Source organism: Lycium ferocissimum, chromosome 2 (genome assembly GCF_029784015.1).
Source record: "Lycium ferocissimum isolate CSIRO_LF1 chromosome 2, AGI_CSIRO_Lferr_CH_V1, whole genome shotgun sequence".
Taxonomy (NCBI): domain Eukaryota; kingdom Viridiplantae; phylum Streptophyta; class Magnoliopsida; order Solanales; family Solanaceae; genus Lycium; species Lycium ferocissimum.
The window spans coordinates 63,651,575-63,668,012 of NC_081343.1; the positions used below are offsets into that span (position 1 = coordinate 63,651,575).

At 36.4% G+C, this 16,438-nt stretch overlaps 1 protein-coding gene across 5 annotated transcripts; it reads left to right on the plus strand.

Moving 5' to 3' along the window:
- The first annotated feature begins 153 nt into the window (after window positions 1–153).
- On the plus strand, window positions 154–12,533 carry LOC132046732 (probable starch synthase 4, chloroplastic/amyloplastic). Of its 5 annotated transcripts, XM_059437464.1 has the most exons (19): window positions 154–264; window positions 373–397; window positions 496–574; window positions 670–798; window positions 1,628–1,832; window positions 2,170–2,304; window positions 2,758–2,862; window positions 3,076–3,174; window positions 4,908–5,037; window positions 6,944–6,994; window positions 7,090–7,200; window positions 7,535–7,644; window positions 7,832–8,000; window positions 8,678–8,764; window positions 9,105–9,176; window positions 10,494–10,607; window positions 11,739–11,800; window positions 11,906–12,002; window positions 12,185–12,533. In XM_059437464.1, exons 3-19 carry the CDS (start codon window positions 508–510, stop codon window positions 12,302–12,304), a joined length of 1,863 nt encoding a protein of 620 aa, XP_059293447.1. In that variant the 5' UTR covers window positions 154–264; window positions 373–397; window positions 496–507; the 3' UTR covers window positions 12,305–12,533. The 5 variants fall into 5 exon arrangements, with proteins under 5 accessions (XP_059293447.1, XP_059293450.1, XP_059293448.1 ...); XM_059437467.1 differs by lacking the exon at window positions 10,494–10,607; XM_059437465.1 differs by lacking the exon at window positions 8,678–8,764.
- Window positions 12,534–16,438: the final 3,905 nt, after the last annotated feature.

The following is a 16,438-nucleotide window of genomic DNA, read 5'->3' on the forward strand; positions in this document are numbered from 1 at the left end:
TCCCAGTTACCCCATGTAATAACTCAACTTTTGTTGGGTTCCGGCCCTATATGGTGGCTGGTTCTCTGAGCCTTTTTGAGTTGCCTTGGTGTTGCGGCATGTGTCATCTAAATATTAAGTTAAAAGATGGGCAAAAAGAGAGACTGTTCGTCCACTTCAATACACAAAGTATCTTTATTTAATGGGCTGAAAATTGTTTTGTTTGACTTATTTCAGGAAGAATGCAGAGAGTAATGGCTCATCTAGTGGACCTTTCCAGTTGGAGTGAGCACGAATCCATCCTTCTCCCCTACCATCTAAGTTAATTTTTTTATGTGACAAATTTTTTTTCCGTTTATTGTAACTAAAATACTACATTGTTTTGCAACCTAGGTTGGGAAACCACAATAGGGATGAGGTACTGCAGTGTTTTTCCTTCAGTGGCTTCAATCTTGCTTTACTACGTGTTTTCATCTACTACAATATTTTCGTGTTTTTATTTTTTATTTTTTATAGAATACTCCACAAATGAGGAGTGGTGAGTTAGAAGAGAAAGGCACTGATATTTGGAAACTTTTCAGAGAAGCTCAACAGAGTAAGTTATTGTTGATGCAATTTGTCCGTCCGAGTTTACGTAGTACCTGTGTTATACATCCTCTTATTGTGTTTTACTGAATGGCTTTTATCTAGATATCTTGTACTTGAACAAGCAACGCATCATGGCGAAGGAAGAGCTTGATAGAGTAAAAAGAGAGAAAATTTCATTGCTTGATCGAATCGAGCAACTAGAGAGAACAAAGCTGATTAATACAAGAAAAGGTAGTGGTACTACTTCCATTCTCCTTTTATCTTTTGCAGGACCTATCACAGAGTTTCCTTCAATGAAAAACACAATATCCTGCACGTGAACAGTCAAAGAAACCCACAATAAGAGGGGCAATCTCAGTCAACTGAGACCAAAAGGGTTTACCACAAAAAATATAGAAAATTCAGTCAATCTATTACCCAAAATTTTCACCTCCAGTAGAACCATCAATTGACCAATGAGATTATCCCCAAAAGTTTGTCTTCAGCATTTAGCCTCAGATAGATGACCCAAAAAGGGCCTTGAATGCATACTTCTATATGGTAGTAAAAAGGCAGGCAACTCCCTCAACTCGACACCAAAAGACACTAAATATTCTAGTTTCCCACTCTTTAGGAAAAGAAAGTAGTATTCCATCTTTAGAAAATATGTGAAATTGATGAAGTACATTTTGTTCTTTTTTGATACTTTACAAGTGCTAGGTTTAGGTTATGCAGGATGTGAAATCTTATGTCGTATGTCCCCAACTTTTAAAAGTTTGTGTGTTGTTATCCTGTTCAATTTTCAACACAACACTAGTGTCTGATAGTTAAAAAAAAAAAAAAAAAAAAAGGGACTGTCCAAATTCCATTTAGGACGTATAAAGTGATTCCCGTAACATGCTCTAGGTTGCAGATATAATGGTCAGATTCTCCGACTTAGTATGCATTTTCTAATCCAATTTCTTGTACGTTTTGTATCTTCTCGTTCTGTCTTCCTAGTCCATTTGATGACTCTTGGCACATGTTCCGGAGAGTTTGCATGTGATAAAACCAAGAGCTCATTGGTGGTTTCATGAAACAGATAAGTTCTCAATCAGCGCCGAGTTACTATTAAGGATAGACGCTATGGTTCTTACCAGTTTGATTGGCAGCAAGGAGGCATCAGAGTTTAGAAGGCTGATCATGGATTCAAATGTTAGTATAGCTGATTATTTCTCTGAGATAATGCATAAACAGGATACGGAGCTTCTGGTAGAACTGCGTCACTTCTCTGGGAAAAGTAGAAAGTAAGTTTTCAACAATGTGTTTCTCCAATCTGTTGACTAATTCGGAAGGTATGACTTTAGAAGCAAACTTTGGGCAGAAGTTTAATTGCTCCAGAAGTATTTATTTAACAATTTTCACCCAAATACTTTATTGCTTGATTTTCTCTTTGGATTAAACTTAGTTCTAGTGATCTATTTTTTGTTAAAATGTCTTAATCATGAAGGTGAAACTGACCTGAAATTTTCAATCAGCTTGTTTTGCTTTTAACAGCAATATGCTGATGCATTAGTGCTAGATAATTTATTACAATTGAGTTTTCTGGACTTCATCTGTTCTTCTTTTTATACTGATGTTCAGGTCGGGTTACCACGTAATCCACGTTTGTACTGAAATGGCACCAGTGGTCTCAGTTGGATCTTTGGCACTATATGTGACCGGCTTATCTCGCGCCTTGCAAAGAAAGGGACATCTGGTCGAGGTTATCTTACCCAAGTAATCAAGAATATTTTTGCCACTCTCATTTTTGGTTGGGTTACAGGTTGCACTTGCGACTTCTTTATTTATGCTTTTCTTGAACTACCATCTCAAGAGCCATTATAAAAAGCAATTTAGATTCAGATGTAGATGAAAAGAGATGGGATGTATACTCTATGTAAAGGAACTAAAGATCTATTTCAATTATCTTCTTTTTTAAAAGGCAATTTAACTTGTTACGTAAGTTACTGAAAGGTTCTCTCTGCTAAGTTCTAGGAGAACCAACACCTGTATTCATATTGATCTCGTTACACCAATTTTCTAGACATATATTAGTTTAGCACTCATCAGCTTCTATGAACTATGTATCTATGCATAGGTGGCGTTCTCATTCATATACTACTTGTGCCTGCTGCCTCTTCATGTTTACTCTGTTTTAGTCATGGATTCTGCTGAATAAATTTAATACAGGTATGCTAGCCTAAATTTAAATGAAGTTCATGGATTACGAGAAGTTGATGCGGAGTTCCATTCATACTTTAATGGTCAACTGCATGGAAACAGAATCTGGACTGGGTGAGTTTCTGCTTAGTGTGTTATTAGTTCAAAAAAAAAAAAAATTTTGATCTATTTTCCTTTCTGGGGTGAGGCTGATTGTCAGGGAACTGGAAGAACATGGATAATTACAGTTGGAGAGTGGGGAGTTGGTGTCTAAACTACATCACACTGTTTATATCAAACTTTATCCTGACGCTAACTGCAGTAAACCTTGCATTCATTGTTACACAGGGTTGTCTATGGCATTGGAGTGACTTTCATAGAACCTCTGTACTATTCATCATTTTTCAGCCGTGAGAACATATATGGCTACTCAAATGATTTTGAACGGTTTGTAACTATTCAGATTACCTCACAATTGAATGAAGTAGGATAAGAATTTCATACTTCTTATTGTTCCCCTCAAACTCTTAGCTTCCTAAAACTTTTCTTCTAATTTTTTACTTTCCCCATTATTCTCAAGCTGATCCCAACTGGTTTGGTTTGATGTGTATTAGATTGATTGCTTAAGATGTACTTCCCCGACCATTTGATGCTCAACTATTCCCTATTTCTTGCTTTTTTTCTTTCTTCCTTTTTAAAGACTGAAGGCGCTTACCTTTTTAAAGACTGAAGGCGCTTATTTATGCATGTCTTCGACTTAATATGTTCTTATGCATTGTCTTTATATCTTATTTAAGTATATGTCTGTTTTGGAACACTCTCTTGATATCAAATGTGATTAGAACTCGAAAGCTTCTCAGAATGCAGCCTTTAAGCTGGATTACTTCATGATGTTGTTGGTCAACTCTTATTATGAGCTATTTATTTTGGTTAAGGTTGCTTCATGCTTGACTCTAACTGGAAAGGACTTTAATAAACAACGTACTCCAGGCACCAGTTGTTTGTTTAATATCTAATAATAATTTGAACATAATATTTCCAGCATTCTAAAGTTCGCTTCAAATGCAGTGAGTTCCTCCTAATATGTTGTATGAATCTCAGTTGGTTGCATTTGCATTTTCTCTTTCTTCCCACTTGTCTAACCACACAGATATGAAAAAAGTAAGGGAAATTCATATTGGACTAATGTTGAGAAGAATGGTTACACTATTCCTCGTTAACCAAAGCTTGACAGCTTATTGACTAGAAGAGGGCAGGAATCAGTTGATCATGCTAAAGACTTGATTTATTTGCTTTATATCTGCTTACCTAACATCTATGGAATCTAAGAAACTTCTAAAGAATAGTAACATCCATACTGATAGAATGTGCTGTGAAATGTGGTCAAGATCCTATGTGATATGTTAATGCTAAATAAGTTAGCTCCTTTTAAGTTGTAGCAATGATAGAAAAATGCTAGTATTCTTTTGTTGTTTAGAGCTGAAGTCAGGTAGAGAATGACTTCTCTGCAAAGTTGTTTAATTTTGCTGAACTTCTTTATATTTCTACCCCAAACAAACTCCTAATTGCTTGAGGCTAGCTTTTGAATACTTTTCTGTTTGACTAGACTGGATGTGTTGGGGCTGTATCATGGTAAACTTAGATTAGATTCAACTATCTCTACTGAATCCCTCTTTATCAACAAGGTATAATTCCTGGAAAATTGCTTAAATTGTTCTCTGGCTAATCCTTATGATATTTTTTGGAGTAAATGACGCCAAAAACTGCAAATAAAGGTATCAAGACTTTGAACATACTCCGTTCATCACAGAATTGTCCAGGTTGTATGGCAATAGAAGACTTGGGGACCATGTTATTGAGAATAAAGTACTGTTTGGATGGTTGCTTGTCAAGCATAGGTGTATTTCTGTAGATCTGATAGTCTAATTAGAAAAAAACAGCTACTAGCGGGGAAGTGCATTTGTGTACACCTCGACCCCTCCCTCTTTCCCACCCCAATCTTTCTGCAATGCAGCCGGCCAGCTGTTTGAAGAAGTTACTAAGTCACTTGTATTTAGTGGTGTTTTGTGATCTATTCTTCCTGCATGCGCTTAAATTTTGGGTGGTTTACTTTAATTCTTCAGTTGTCAAGTAGTGACATGTATTTTCATGATTTCCTCTGAATTATCATTTGATGGCAGATTCTCCTACTTCTCTCGCGCTTCATTGGATTATATAGTTAAAGCAGGAAAGCAGCCGGATGTGCTTCATATACACAACTGGGAAACATCTATTGTTGGTCCACTGTTTTGGGATGTTTTTGTAAATCAGGTTCACTTCGTAGCATTTGCATTCAACAATGATAAACTTCTTACTTCATGTTTACTATTAGTTGTATAGATCTGGCATCACTCTGTTTCTTCTCAACGTGGAGCCATTTGATTGCCGTTTTTTTATGAAGTAAATATTTTTTTCATTAATAAATTGGCCAAAATCGGCTGTATACAAGATGTATACCCAAAAAGTAGAGAGTCTACAAAAGATATGATTCTTTAAAAATGACACTCAATCTTCTATACAACAAGCAACTACATGGGTGCTCCAAGAGAAAATAAGGGATCAGAGACTACTCCTCAACTGAGACCTGAGTAAAACTCATCTCTACCCCTTCAAAAGCTCCCCCGTTTCTCTCTCTCTCTCCCAACAACCCACATTAATGCGTCTTCTCCCACTCTTCCAGCTGACCATAAATTCTTTTACGGTTCCTGGCATCGCCCATGAGATACTAAACCAACTAAAAATATCCCACCATAATCTCGTGGCTAGACCATAATGTAGAACAATATGCACATCCTCGCCCGCCTCCTTGCACATGTAACGCCAAACTGATGCAAACAACCTTCTACTTTCTAAGATTTTCCACCTTCAAGATCACCCCTCTAGTGGCTAACCAAGTGAAAAAACACACCTCCCCCGGCATCTTAGTATCCATAGCGAATTATATGAAAAGACGTCCTCCTCCCTAACCAAAATTCTCATAAAAGGACTTAACAAAGAATACTCTGTTATTCTCTAAACCCCACCTCATACCATCGAGGCTATCAACTGGCATGCCTTGCTTATGAAGCAAATCCAGCAATCGTTGAAACTCAGTCACCTCCCAATCATGGAAATCTATTCTGAATCTCAAGTCCCAAAAAATCTCTTCACTTTGTATCCCCCGAATTTGGGCATGATACCCCATAAGTGCTCGAGAATTCATCTTTCAACAAGTTATCCCCACACCACTTATGTCCCCAAAAAACTCTCCTGCCGTCTCCAATCCTGAATGATATACTGCCACTAAATTCTACCCATCCTTCATGATATTCCTCCACAATCCACACCCATAAGGCATAGTGACATCATTTGTTCTCCATCCCCTTCCATCACTCCATATTTATCTACTATCACCCTTCTCCAAAAAGCTTGTACCTCCACCACAAATCTCCATAGCCACTTACCCAACAACGCTTTGTTAAAGACCCTTAAATCTTTAACTCCAAGCCCTCCCCACTTTTTAGGAGATGTGCATTTGATTGCTTTGTTCTTTGCTGAATGTCCTCTTGACCTTATTTTTCATAAGGGCCATTGACATGAAAAAACTACAGAGCATCTTTCTGGTAATTTTGATGGGTCTGGTTTTCTATTTCTTCTGCGGTTGTCAACAAAAAGTGTTACCCACATACAATGCAACTGAATTTTATTCTTACATGGTTTGGTCGACTAGTCCTGCTTCCTCTGAATGATGCACTTTTTTGTTGTATTTCTTAGGGAAAAGGGTCAAAAATACCCCTCTACTCTGGAAAAAGGGCTAAAAATTATCCTCCGAACTTATTTTGGGTCAAAAATACCCCTCCCATCCTTAAAGTTTTCAAATATACCCCTGTCTTGACGGAAATTATCCCCCAAAATAACCCGAAATCATTTTTTAAACCCGCTCCATCATTTAAATCCGACCCAACTAAATAATAACCCATAAGATCCCCTTATTCCCCCAATGGGGGAATAAGGGGATTGGAGGATTTTGACCCAAAATAAGTTCGGAGGGTATTTTTAGCCCTTTTTCCAGAGTAGAGGGGTATTTTTGACCCTTTTCCCTATTTCTTAGGCAAAAACTATGACGATTGATGTTTCTGTCAAAATTACCTTTCTCTCTGCATTGTGGTTGATGCTTTCGTCCTTCTCAAATGTGCAGGGACTTGAAGGTACCAGGATAATGTTGACATGCCAAAGCTTGGAGTCTCAGGCAAGAGCCCCATTATGTGTTCTTGACTATTTCTCTTAGAATGGCTTTGAAATGTACCAAGCCTCTTGACAATCTCTAAAGGTCATATGTGACAGTGTGTAGAGCAACCTGAAAAGTTAGCCCTATGTGGGCTTGATCCTCACGGACTACATCGTTCTGACCGTCTGCAAGATAACCACAAGTCCCATCTTGTCAATGTTTTGAAGGTATTTGATGCTTTCTGACCTCTTAACTGTTTGCCGCCATTGGATGCTTGACTGCACAGTTACCGGATGCCGTAGGGTCACATAAGTGGAATATCTGTCCATTAGAAGGGATTCCTACTCCATATTTTACTGCACATGATAATTGGAGAGATTTTGAACTTGAAAACAGGCACATGACAACTCCGTCCACGCTTTTCATTTATATTTGTCTATAGATATAAAATTCTTGTTTTCTTTTGCCTTTTGGTTTCCTCGTTAAATGGATTATGTTTAGATAAAGTTGAGCTCGTTTAGTGGGCATCATGTAACATTTTGCTCCTTTGTCTTCGTCCAGGCTGGAGTTGTTTACTCCAATAAAGTTATTATAATGTCATCCATGCAAACAAAAGGGCAGATAATTAATGCTACGATTCATGGTCTGGAGCCCACCTTAACCATACACAAGTATGTGTTCCTCTTCAACATTTTACAATTAGGACTAGTATGAATTTCTGATTCGTTGGCAAGTTTTATTCTTTGCTAGAGGCTCTAGAGATGCTTTTGCTTTGCTGCAACAGATCAGTAGTCTCTTAGGTTTGTTTCTTCTCTGGTGTTTATTAGGTTTTCATTTGCTAATACAGTTTGATTGTAGGGACAAGTTAGTAGTTGCTCCTCCTGGATTTGACAGTTCAGCTTGGGATCCTTCAGTGGATAAGTTTCTTCCACAAAACTACAGTGCAGATAATATGAAGGGGAAATCTGCCTGCAAAGTCTCGTTGCAGCAGCATCTGGGGTTGCAGGAGCAAGCATCCATTATTCTCGTAGGTTTTACTCTGGTTGAAGATTTACCTGCAAAAGTCTATAACCAAACACTATGGATAGGGATTTCTCAAAGATTATCTCTTCTTTTAGCTTCTTCTTTATGAGATTGTCTAGGTCAGTCTGCCTGATGATATACTGCCACTAATCAAGGGACAAAATATTGTACTATATGAGAAATACCACTGAAGTTAGAAGAACGAAGTAGCTGAGGGGGGGAGTTTCTGGAAATTTGAGAACAGACATTTTCTTCACTTTATACTGAGCTTTTAGTTTCATGTAGTATGAATGACATTGAACTGTGCTTTTCATAAGGAAAACCGAGGTGTCCTTAATAGAACTCGGTAAAATGTCTGCATTGCTGGTAAATTTTATATCCCTTACTCTATTGGATGCCTTTTAGGAACTTCTAAACCAAATTTTCTTTCTGAACGTTATGGTTCCTCTTGGTAATTTTCGCTAGGTACTATTCCATGGAAGATTGGTGACATGCAATTTGATGCGCGCGTCTTTTGCTCTATCTGAAATCCATTATAGATTCTTGATTATAACTTGCTTTGTTTTAAGGCATCCATCTGTTGTGTGTCCAGATGAGGACATCATTGCTGTTGTTCATATTTAGTATTGTATTCAATAAATGTATCAGCATATGTTTAGTTTATTAATGATGTATCTTCAGGTAGGATGCATCTTCTCATATATCTCTGATATTGAACTGGAGAACCTCAAGACACTTATTTGGATGGCTTCAAGGAGAGGTGTTCAGGTCGTTCTTCTGAATAAGCTTGGTGGCTTTTCTCAAATAAAATAAATTCTAGTACTTCTTATTTATTGTAGTACATTTGACCTAAGATGAATTTAAATGGAGAAACATATAGACGACCCCAATTTGTTTGGGATTGAGGCGTCGTCGTTGTTGCTTTTCTCAAATAAGTCATGGTTCTATTATGTCCGTCTCTGGATGTCGTAGCTTTGCTGATGATGTTTTCATGGAGTTTTACACTTCCATATAGAAAGCACTAATTACTCCAAAATTTTTGTACCTGTTATTTTGGTCTTCTTTCGGAGTTTGTTAACCAATGAGAATTTTAATTGCCGGCGTGCAGTTTGTCTTCATGGGCTCTGGTCAAACTCCTGGTTTAAATACGGCAATGGAGTATTTTGAGGAGGAACTCAAGGTAATTGCATTCCTTCTTTTATCGGGGTATATTTGTGCCTCACCTTGCCTGTAACACCTATGTCATTTAGTTATATCAGTAATTGTGACAGGAAAACTTAAAAGAACTTAGCTAGCTACTGTTGGTAGAATGAGACAATTAGGTAGTCCAGTGGCCCAAGTCTCAGCCATGATTCAACTCCTGATCGACCACGTAAGCTTTATCTCAACGAAACCTTGTCAGTGTCGTTGTACTAAGGTTGTGGCTAATGTCTTCGTGAGGTCTTCACTCACAGGAATAAAGAAAGTTTGGAGTCAAAAGCTTTTGGGTTCGGTTAAAGCGTGTTCAAATGTTGCTGTCTGTTTAGCTCATGCCATGGATCCAAATGTTGGGAGGGGTTATGTTTGTGTTATGTAACCATAAGGAGTCCTCTGTTGCTGCTGGATGCTCCATTTTCCTCTCTTTTTATGTGTTCTCGTGTAGTTCTCTGACAAATAAAACTGGAGTTAGCTTGCTGGTGTAGTTATCCAATAGTATTTCTTACATACCATATTTTGATTATTTTCTACTAGCCATGTTATGCCTCTTCTTGCATGTATCCACTGTGCCCTAAGTTCGTACTTCCTCATGTTTGAGAGTTTCTTACATTTTCTTTATGTTTTTTACAGTATTTTCCCTCTGGAGAAGCAAAATGTTTACTTACTCCCTTATCCCTAAATCTTGGGGTCTGTTTTTGCTTTTCAGGGGTCATTCGACCTTCTTGTGATCATGAATTGGACATACATTAATTTACTCCTTGGAAAATGAAATTTAGATATCAGAAACTACATGAAATGTACTATAGGTTGCAACTTTTTCCACATAAATTTGACAGCATAATAGATTTGAAACCCTTAGTCAAAGATCTATTTTGTTCACTCTTGAGAAGACAAACTGGACTGAAATCTTGGGACCAATGGAGTACTTGTTAAGTTCACCTGATCCATTTTAGCCGCTACTGGTCAGAGACCAGTTTGTCGCTTGGCCTGTAATTGGGAACCGCAGATGTGATGAAACTGTTGTTTGGAATAATTAAATTGTGAAGTCAAAATCCATAGTTGGAAACAAATTGCATCAGAATTCTTATCTCTTAAAGCGATTCTTCTTCCTAATACTGGAAACGAGATGACATCTATGTTTTTGGTACTTTTATGTGCAGCATTGCAATGTTGAAGTTATCCTAATATGGACATTCCCACACTAGACCAAAGATGCAGTGTACATGATTACCTTCATTGCAAAGTATAATTACACAAGATTTTGGAACTGAAATTAATGTTGAATCTTTTAATACCACAGGATGAAAACACAAGATTCCTTAACAAATATGATGAAGCTTTAGCACATTTAGTACTTGCGGGATCTGACATCATGCTATGCCCTTCTTTTGATGATACAGTACTCCAAGTACCGGTAAGTGGTGCTCCCCAAAAACTTTTTGCAATCTTTTGTGGACTAATCTGGAAATATAAATAACATAATTAAAAGAGAAAAAGAGACTACCATGTACCATGGGGGTATGACTTATGCCGGACCTACCTTCTTACTAATGATTCACAGGAGTAAATAGAAGTGATATGGAATCCTAAAGCAGGCTTGTCTTCAAGTTACAAAGAGACACTGGAAGCTAAAAACAAAAGCCTAACCTAATATTCCATGGTAGAAGACATCCTTAAATACTAAGAAGGCTTATTACCAACTTCCCATGGGGGTATGACTTATGCCGGACCTACCTTCTTATTAATGATTCAAAGGAGTAAATAGGAGTGATATGAAAGCCTGAAGCCTTGTCTTCAAGTTACAAAGAGAGACTGAAAGCTAAAAACAAAAGCCTAACGCAATATTACATAGTAGAAGACATCCTTAAATACTAGGAAGGCTTATTACCAACTTCCAGTTTATCGAAATGATCCTTTGTTCCAGGCACACGATGGGATGAATTGCAATTGCACCTCTTGGAACAGACCTGAATTTCATTAAATAATCTGCATGCTGATTATGTTCTTGCATTCATGTTGGTTCACTGATTAGGTTTCTGTCAACACATTAGTGTATATATCTGCCTTGAGAAATACTGAAACCTTCTATTATGAAAAGAAGAAATATTTGTTGCTTCTGACAGTTTCTCACTTGATTCGCATTTACCACCAACTGTACTCTCATTGGTCGCATTGCCCGTCGAAGAACCACAAGTTTTAGTTTCAGCCGTTTCATATAAGGCATTATCTTAAGGACTGCAAGCTGAAGAATTATTATTTACCATGGAAGACATTGGCCGCACATTTTGCTTCAGTATGATGCATGGTTGGACTAGTGAAGAAGGGTTCTCAAAATGTGAAAACATACTATCATTACATGAGCACCCTTGACAGATGCATCATTCTTTGCTTTCCACAATTAATCGATGAACCTTGTTAATGACACACTTAAATTGACATCATATTTGCTTCTCTTTAGAGTCATTAGATTTTAATCTGTCTGCATTTTTTCTTAGATCCTGAAATTTTTATGCTCCTGATGTTTATCTGTTATATATGTCTGTAGCTCAAGGCCATGAGATATGGAGCTATGCCTATTCTACTGAATTCTACTGACAGAAAATCCGGGTTAGTTAACAATGAATGCAAAATAAAAACATCTTTCTCTAAGGTTTGTTATTTCCTTGCCTGCTGAGAAAGTTCACGTCTTTCATCAAATTACTGGATGAACAGGCACTTTGTGGATCGTGATCTTGAGGGCAGCAAATTCTCTGGTTATGTCAAAGATAACTTCACCAATATTCCCCTGAGCCAAGCAATTGATGAACTTGTACGTACTTGAGTCTTGTGAAAGTCGTTCTAGCCTCTCCACCCCTTCCCTTTCCCATGGGCCCGAAAGACTTGATGAATATGAGAAAACTTCACTCTTATTCAGCTGCCTGCTCCTGGTAAATACTTCTCTTCCCAAAAAGAGCAGGCTTTTTAATCTTGCTTTATTTCATGTTATTACAGAAGAACAACCCATCAAAATGGGACAAGAAGATTGTCGATGCCATGACAAAGGATTTTTCGTGGGATGCAGAGTGCTGTGACATTCATATCTCCGCATATGCGGCAATAAAGAACTTGTAAAGTAGATTTTCTGTACAGTCATGTATTTATATCTTTGTCCATGCCATGTGGGTGCCTATTGCATATAGTCTAGAGGATGGTTTTTTTTATTTTTATTTTTTAACTTGAGAAAAAATGATTAGAATGCCTGTTCTTTTAGAGTCATTGTTTTAGTCAACAGATTAGGACGGACATAAGTGAGGGCATTGCCCATTCTAACAAATAATTGAATGTTCTCTCTAATGAATAATTGATATGGAGTATATCTGAAAAAACATAGGTTTCTCTCTCTTTCCCCTCTTCTATGACACCCATCCCCTGTTCCCCAGCCCTCCCACCTAAAAGAGAAAATCAGAAAACATTAAACGAATAAAAAAATGAAATGAGAGAAGGTTAATGTTGTTGAACATTTTCCTTTACTTTGCCTTATAACCCTTCTTTATGCGTATAGGACAACTTATGTCATCGTTCTTTGGGATGAATAGAAGTCTAAGCTAGACTAGAGGCATTCTTTTTCCGCTGGTTAGCTAAGTTGATATTCAGAGTCAGTTTGCTAAGTTGTTGCATCTAATCAGAGCTCACAACTTGCTTTTTTTATTTTTTATAATGTTAGTTGGTGTGTGACAAAACTCGCTCTTCCCCCTCTCATTTGTGTCAACAACTGATAGTGCAAATCTGTCATTTCAGTCTGAACAGATTTTGTACCAGCTGATTTTCATATAAGCTTCTTCTGAATTTTAAACCTGCAGCATTTACTTGATGATTAATCTTATTTTCAAGCTTGTTATCATTAGAGCAGGAAGTTTCTTCGTGAATTCTTATTTGGTTTAAGTTAGGTTTTGGGGGAACACTGGAACATTGTGCCCTTTTAATTATATGCTATATGTTATGTTATCAATTTGGTAAGAATTCACTCTTTTGCTGGCTTGACAATGGATTGGAATGTTGATCTGCATTTGTTGTGATTCTTGATGCAATTCATGCCATGCGATTTGTTATGGGATAACATGTTACTCCCTCTGTCCCAATTTATATGGAGGATTCAGAGAATGAGGGTCAAAAACACTTAATTTTGACATAGATTCTTCAATTATTTTAAAATTAAATTTACATATTTGAAAACTATAAAATAAAAAAGTACCATAAGTCAGCATAGCTAATGGTTCAATACATTTTTAAAAAGTTTAAGAAAATTATAGTAAAAGGAGGACTATTTGACTCCCCAAATAGTAACATCTTCACATAAAATGCGACGGATGGGGTACTAAGTTACAAGGATAAGTAGTACCATCTATATGAACCGATTAGTAACACCATATATTCCAGCAAAAAAAAAAAAAAAAAAAAAAGTTAAAAAAGAGTTTTTGAAATTTGAGGTCGCTAACTCTGTAGATGCATTTCAAATTTGTAGAGTATATTTAAGAGCTTAGCTGGTGTACCTGTACATAGTAAATCTTTGTTGCTGCTATATAATCACGTTGCGTCTTTATTTCTGCAATTCTGCAGAGATGCCCGTGTTAGTGTTTACTTTAGCTAGCCATTTCAAGTTTCAGCACTGATAGTGAAGTTGGTGGACTGAAATAAATCTTGGTAGGCCCAACATGGAAAGCGTCAGTAGAGCAGCCATTCTCTGTGTCGTCAACATTGAAATTATTATCCGCTAACAAACGACCCACCAAGCGAATATAACCCTTTTTTACCCTTTTAAACATCTAGGAAAAGAGTAGTGAGTCTAAGGCTCATGAGATTCACATCTTGGTTCGAGTTTGTTGGGTTGGTCATGTGCTAAATATATCACTTAAGGGAAGACACAGACCGAAATACTTGCAGAACTGTAAAACTTCAGAGATGTGTCTCTTGGTCCCCTCCTCTCCAATTTGTTTGCTTTGACTCTTGTACAAAAAATGAAGACTTCTAAAATATGTAGTCTCACACGTGTAGTAACATTTGTGTGGCTATAATAATTTGAAATTTATGATCTTAAATATGTCATAATATTTATGTGACCACAAAAGTCTTTTATTAAAAGTTAAAGAGGAACTTTAAAGTTAACTGTTTTAAAAAATAGAAATAGGTCATTCTTTTTCAAGCGGATGAAGTATCAAAACAATTGAAACGGAGGGAGATATTTGTAATGTTCTAACATAGGTGGGTTTTGTGCCTCTATCTATACACCCAAAATTTTACAGAATACTTTCCTTTAGAGATCAAACAAGAGGATGGCTGCATTTGAGGTGTTTCAAAGTATGTATATCGGTACATGTATATGCCTCTACACTTGGCTAGCTAGATGTACTACTTAGTCATCATGTTTGCAGATGATGTACAACTAAGTAAGAGCAGTTAGATCCAAAATTATCTCTTCATTGTCCCTCTTGTTTTGTCTCTCCTTGTGTTGGGACCAGTGAGTCAGTGATCCTCATTAAAGACGTACCTTCCGACCCTACTTCTTCATTACACTTGCATCTTCTTCTCTATGGTAAAAAATAACCAACTTTTACATTTTGATAAATTAGAAATGCGAGCAAGCAATCTACTGCTTTCTGTAGAATGCTGCACAATGTACAAGTAATATCTGATAACTATGTGGAGTAAAAAAAAAAAAAAAAAAAAAGGAAGGGACTCCCTCCGTCTCAAATTCTGTGTCGCTTTTCATTTTTTAAAATTCAAATTGTGTGAACTTTGATTAAATCATGTGATTTTGAATATTTAAATTTTTAACTTTTAAATATTGAGTTCTAATCTAATTTAGTTTCAAATACTTAATCAAATTTACTCTAAATTTTTTTTTTTAAAAAAGCACATATTTTGAAACTGAGGGTTACATATATCGCAATCAAAACAACACTCTTTCCGATGTAAAAAGAAAAATGTGTCAGGGATTGTTTGGTTCAAAGACAAGTTATACATGGATTAATAAGGCAGGGATTAGTAATGTAGGAATTAGTAATACATGGATTAGTAATACAGGGATTATTTTTGTTGGGTGTTTGGTTCATCGCACTAAAATTACACAAAAGATACCATTTACCATTTGAATAGTTATTTATTTTTAAAATTTATTTGTTACAATTATACCCTTGGATGCTTGGCCTTTATAGGTTTCTTGAAACAAAACAAGGCTAATTTTTTCATTTTAGTTTTTTATCCATGGATAAGCTATTCATGGATAAGTTATCCCATGTTGGGGGTGGGATAAGATAATACTCCCTTCGTCCAATAATAAGTGTCACTTTAGCCAATTTTTTTGGTCTCATAATAAGTGTCACTTTAGAAAACTAAGACATAAATTGACTAGTTTTTTTCAATTCTACCCTTAGATAATAAAGTAATATCTAAATGATAATTGAAAAAAATCACATAGTAACTTGGTATTGTGGATTCCCAATGTCAAAAGGTTTACTTTTTGTGCATGCTCTAATCAAAAGGTAAAAGTAATTTATTTTTATTATATAGGAGTAATTTGGTAAACTTCACATTGCATTATTAGTTTCTTAATATGCGTGTTTTTGGCTAAGGTGACACTTATTATGGGACGAAGGGAGTACAACCTTTGGTGTATTAAAGTATTAGTTATACATGCCCCAAAATATCAACTAAATATGATCTAAAAAAATAACACATTTAATACCATGACTATTTAAGCTAAGACCTCCTAGGCTCCTACCAAACGAGCTCTAGAATTGTCCAAGAACTATGATCTATTGGATTACTCGTCTAACCATTGGATTTTCAGTCTAATTTTTCGTCCCTTTCAATGTTTGCGTGTAATGCAACGTCGATGTGCAGTTGTGACTCGCACGCCTTTCTTTTTTATATTTAAAGAAATCTGTGTGGATTCAAAACTTGAAACTAATAAAGGCTTGTAGGTCTGAATTCAAATATTCTCAAGCTTCAAAAAAGTTTTCATCATTTTATAATCAAAAGTTTTCCTTGCCAACCTCAAAAAGGTCTATGTCCCCACATATAATTCCAAAAAGTAAATTCCCTGTAAAAGAAGCAATGTAGAACTTTTTTATATTGTCTTTCCAGTCCCACAAAAATCCAAAAATACCCTATCTGTCTCAAATCAAAGTCCAAACATAACACCGATATAACGATCTGGGGTCACCATCATTAACTAAATTGGAGGTTGGGAGTTTTCCTCCCCCATCC

Excerpts from the sequence above, each read along its gene's own strand:
- LOC132046732 (XM_059437464.1), top strand. The coding sequence starts at position 508 with ATGAGGAGTGGTGAGTTAGAAGAGAAAGGCACTGATATTTGGAAACTT. Across the intron at positions 3,175-4,907 it reads TACTCAAATGATTTTGAACG|ATTCTCCTACTTCTCTCGCG; the intron begins GTTTGTAACTAT and ends ATTTGATGGCAG. Across the intron at positions 8,001-8,677 it reads AGCAAGCATCCATTATTCTC|GTAGGATGCATCTTCTCATA; the intron begins GTAGGTTTTACT and ends ATGTATCTTCAG.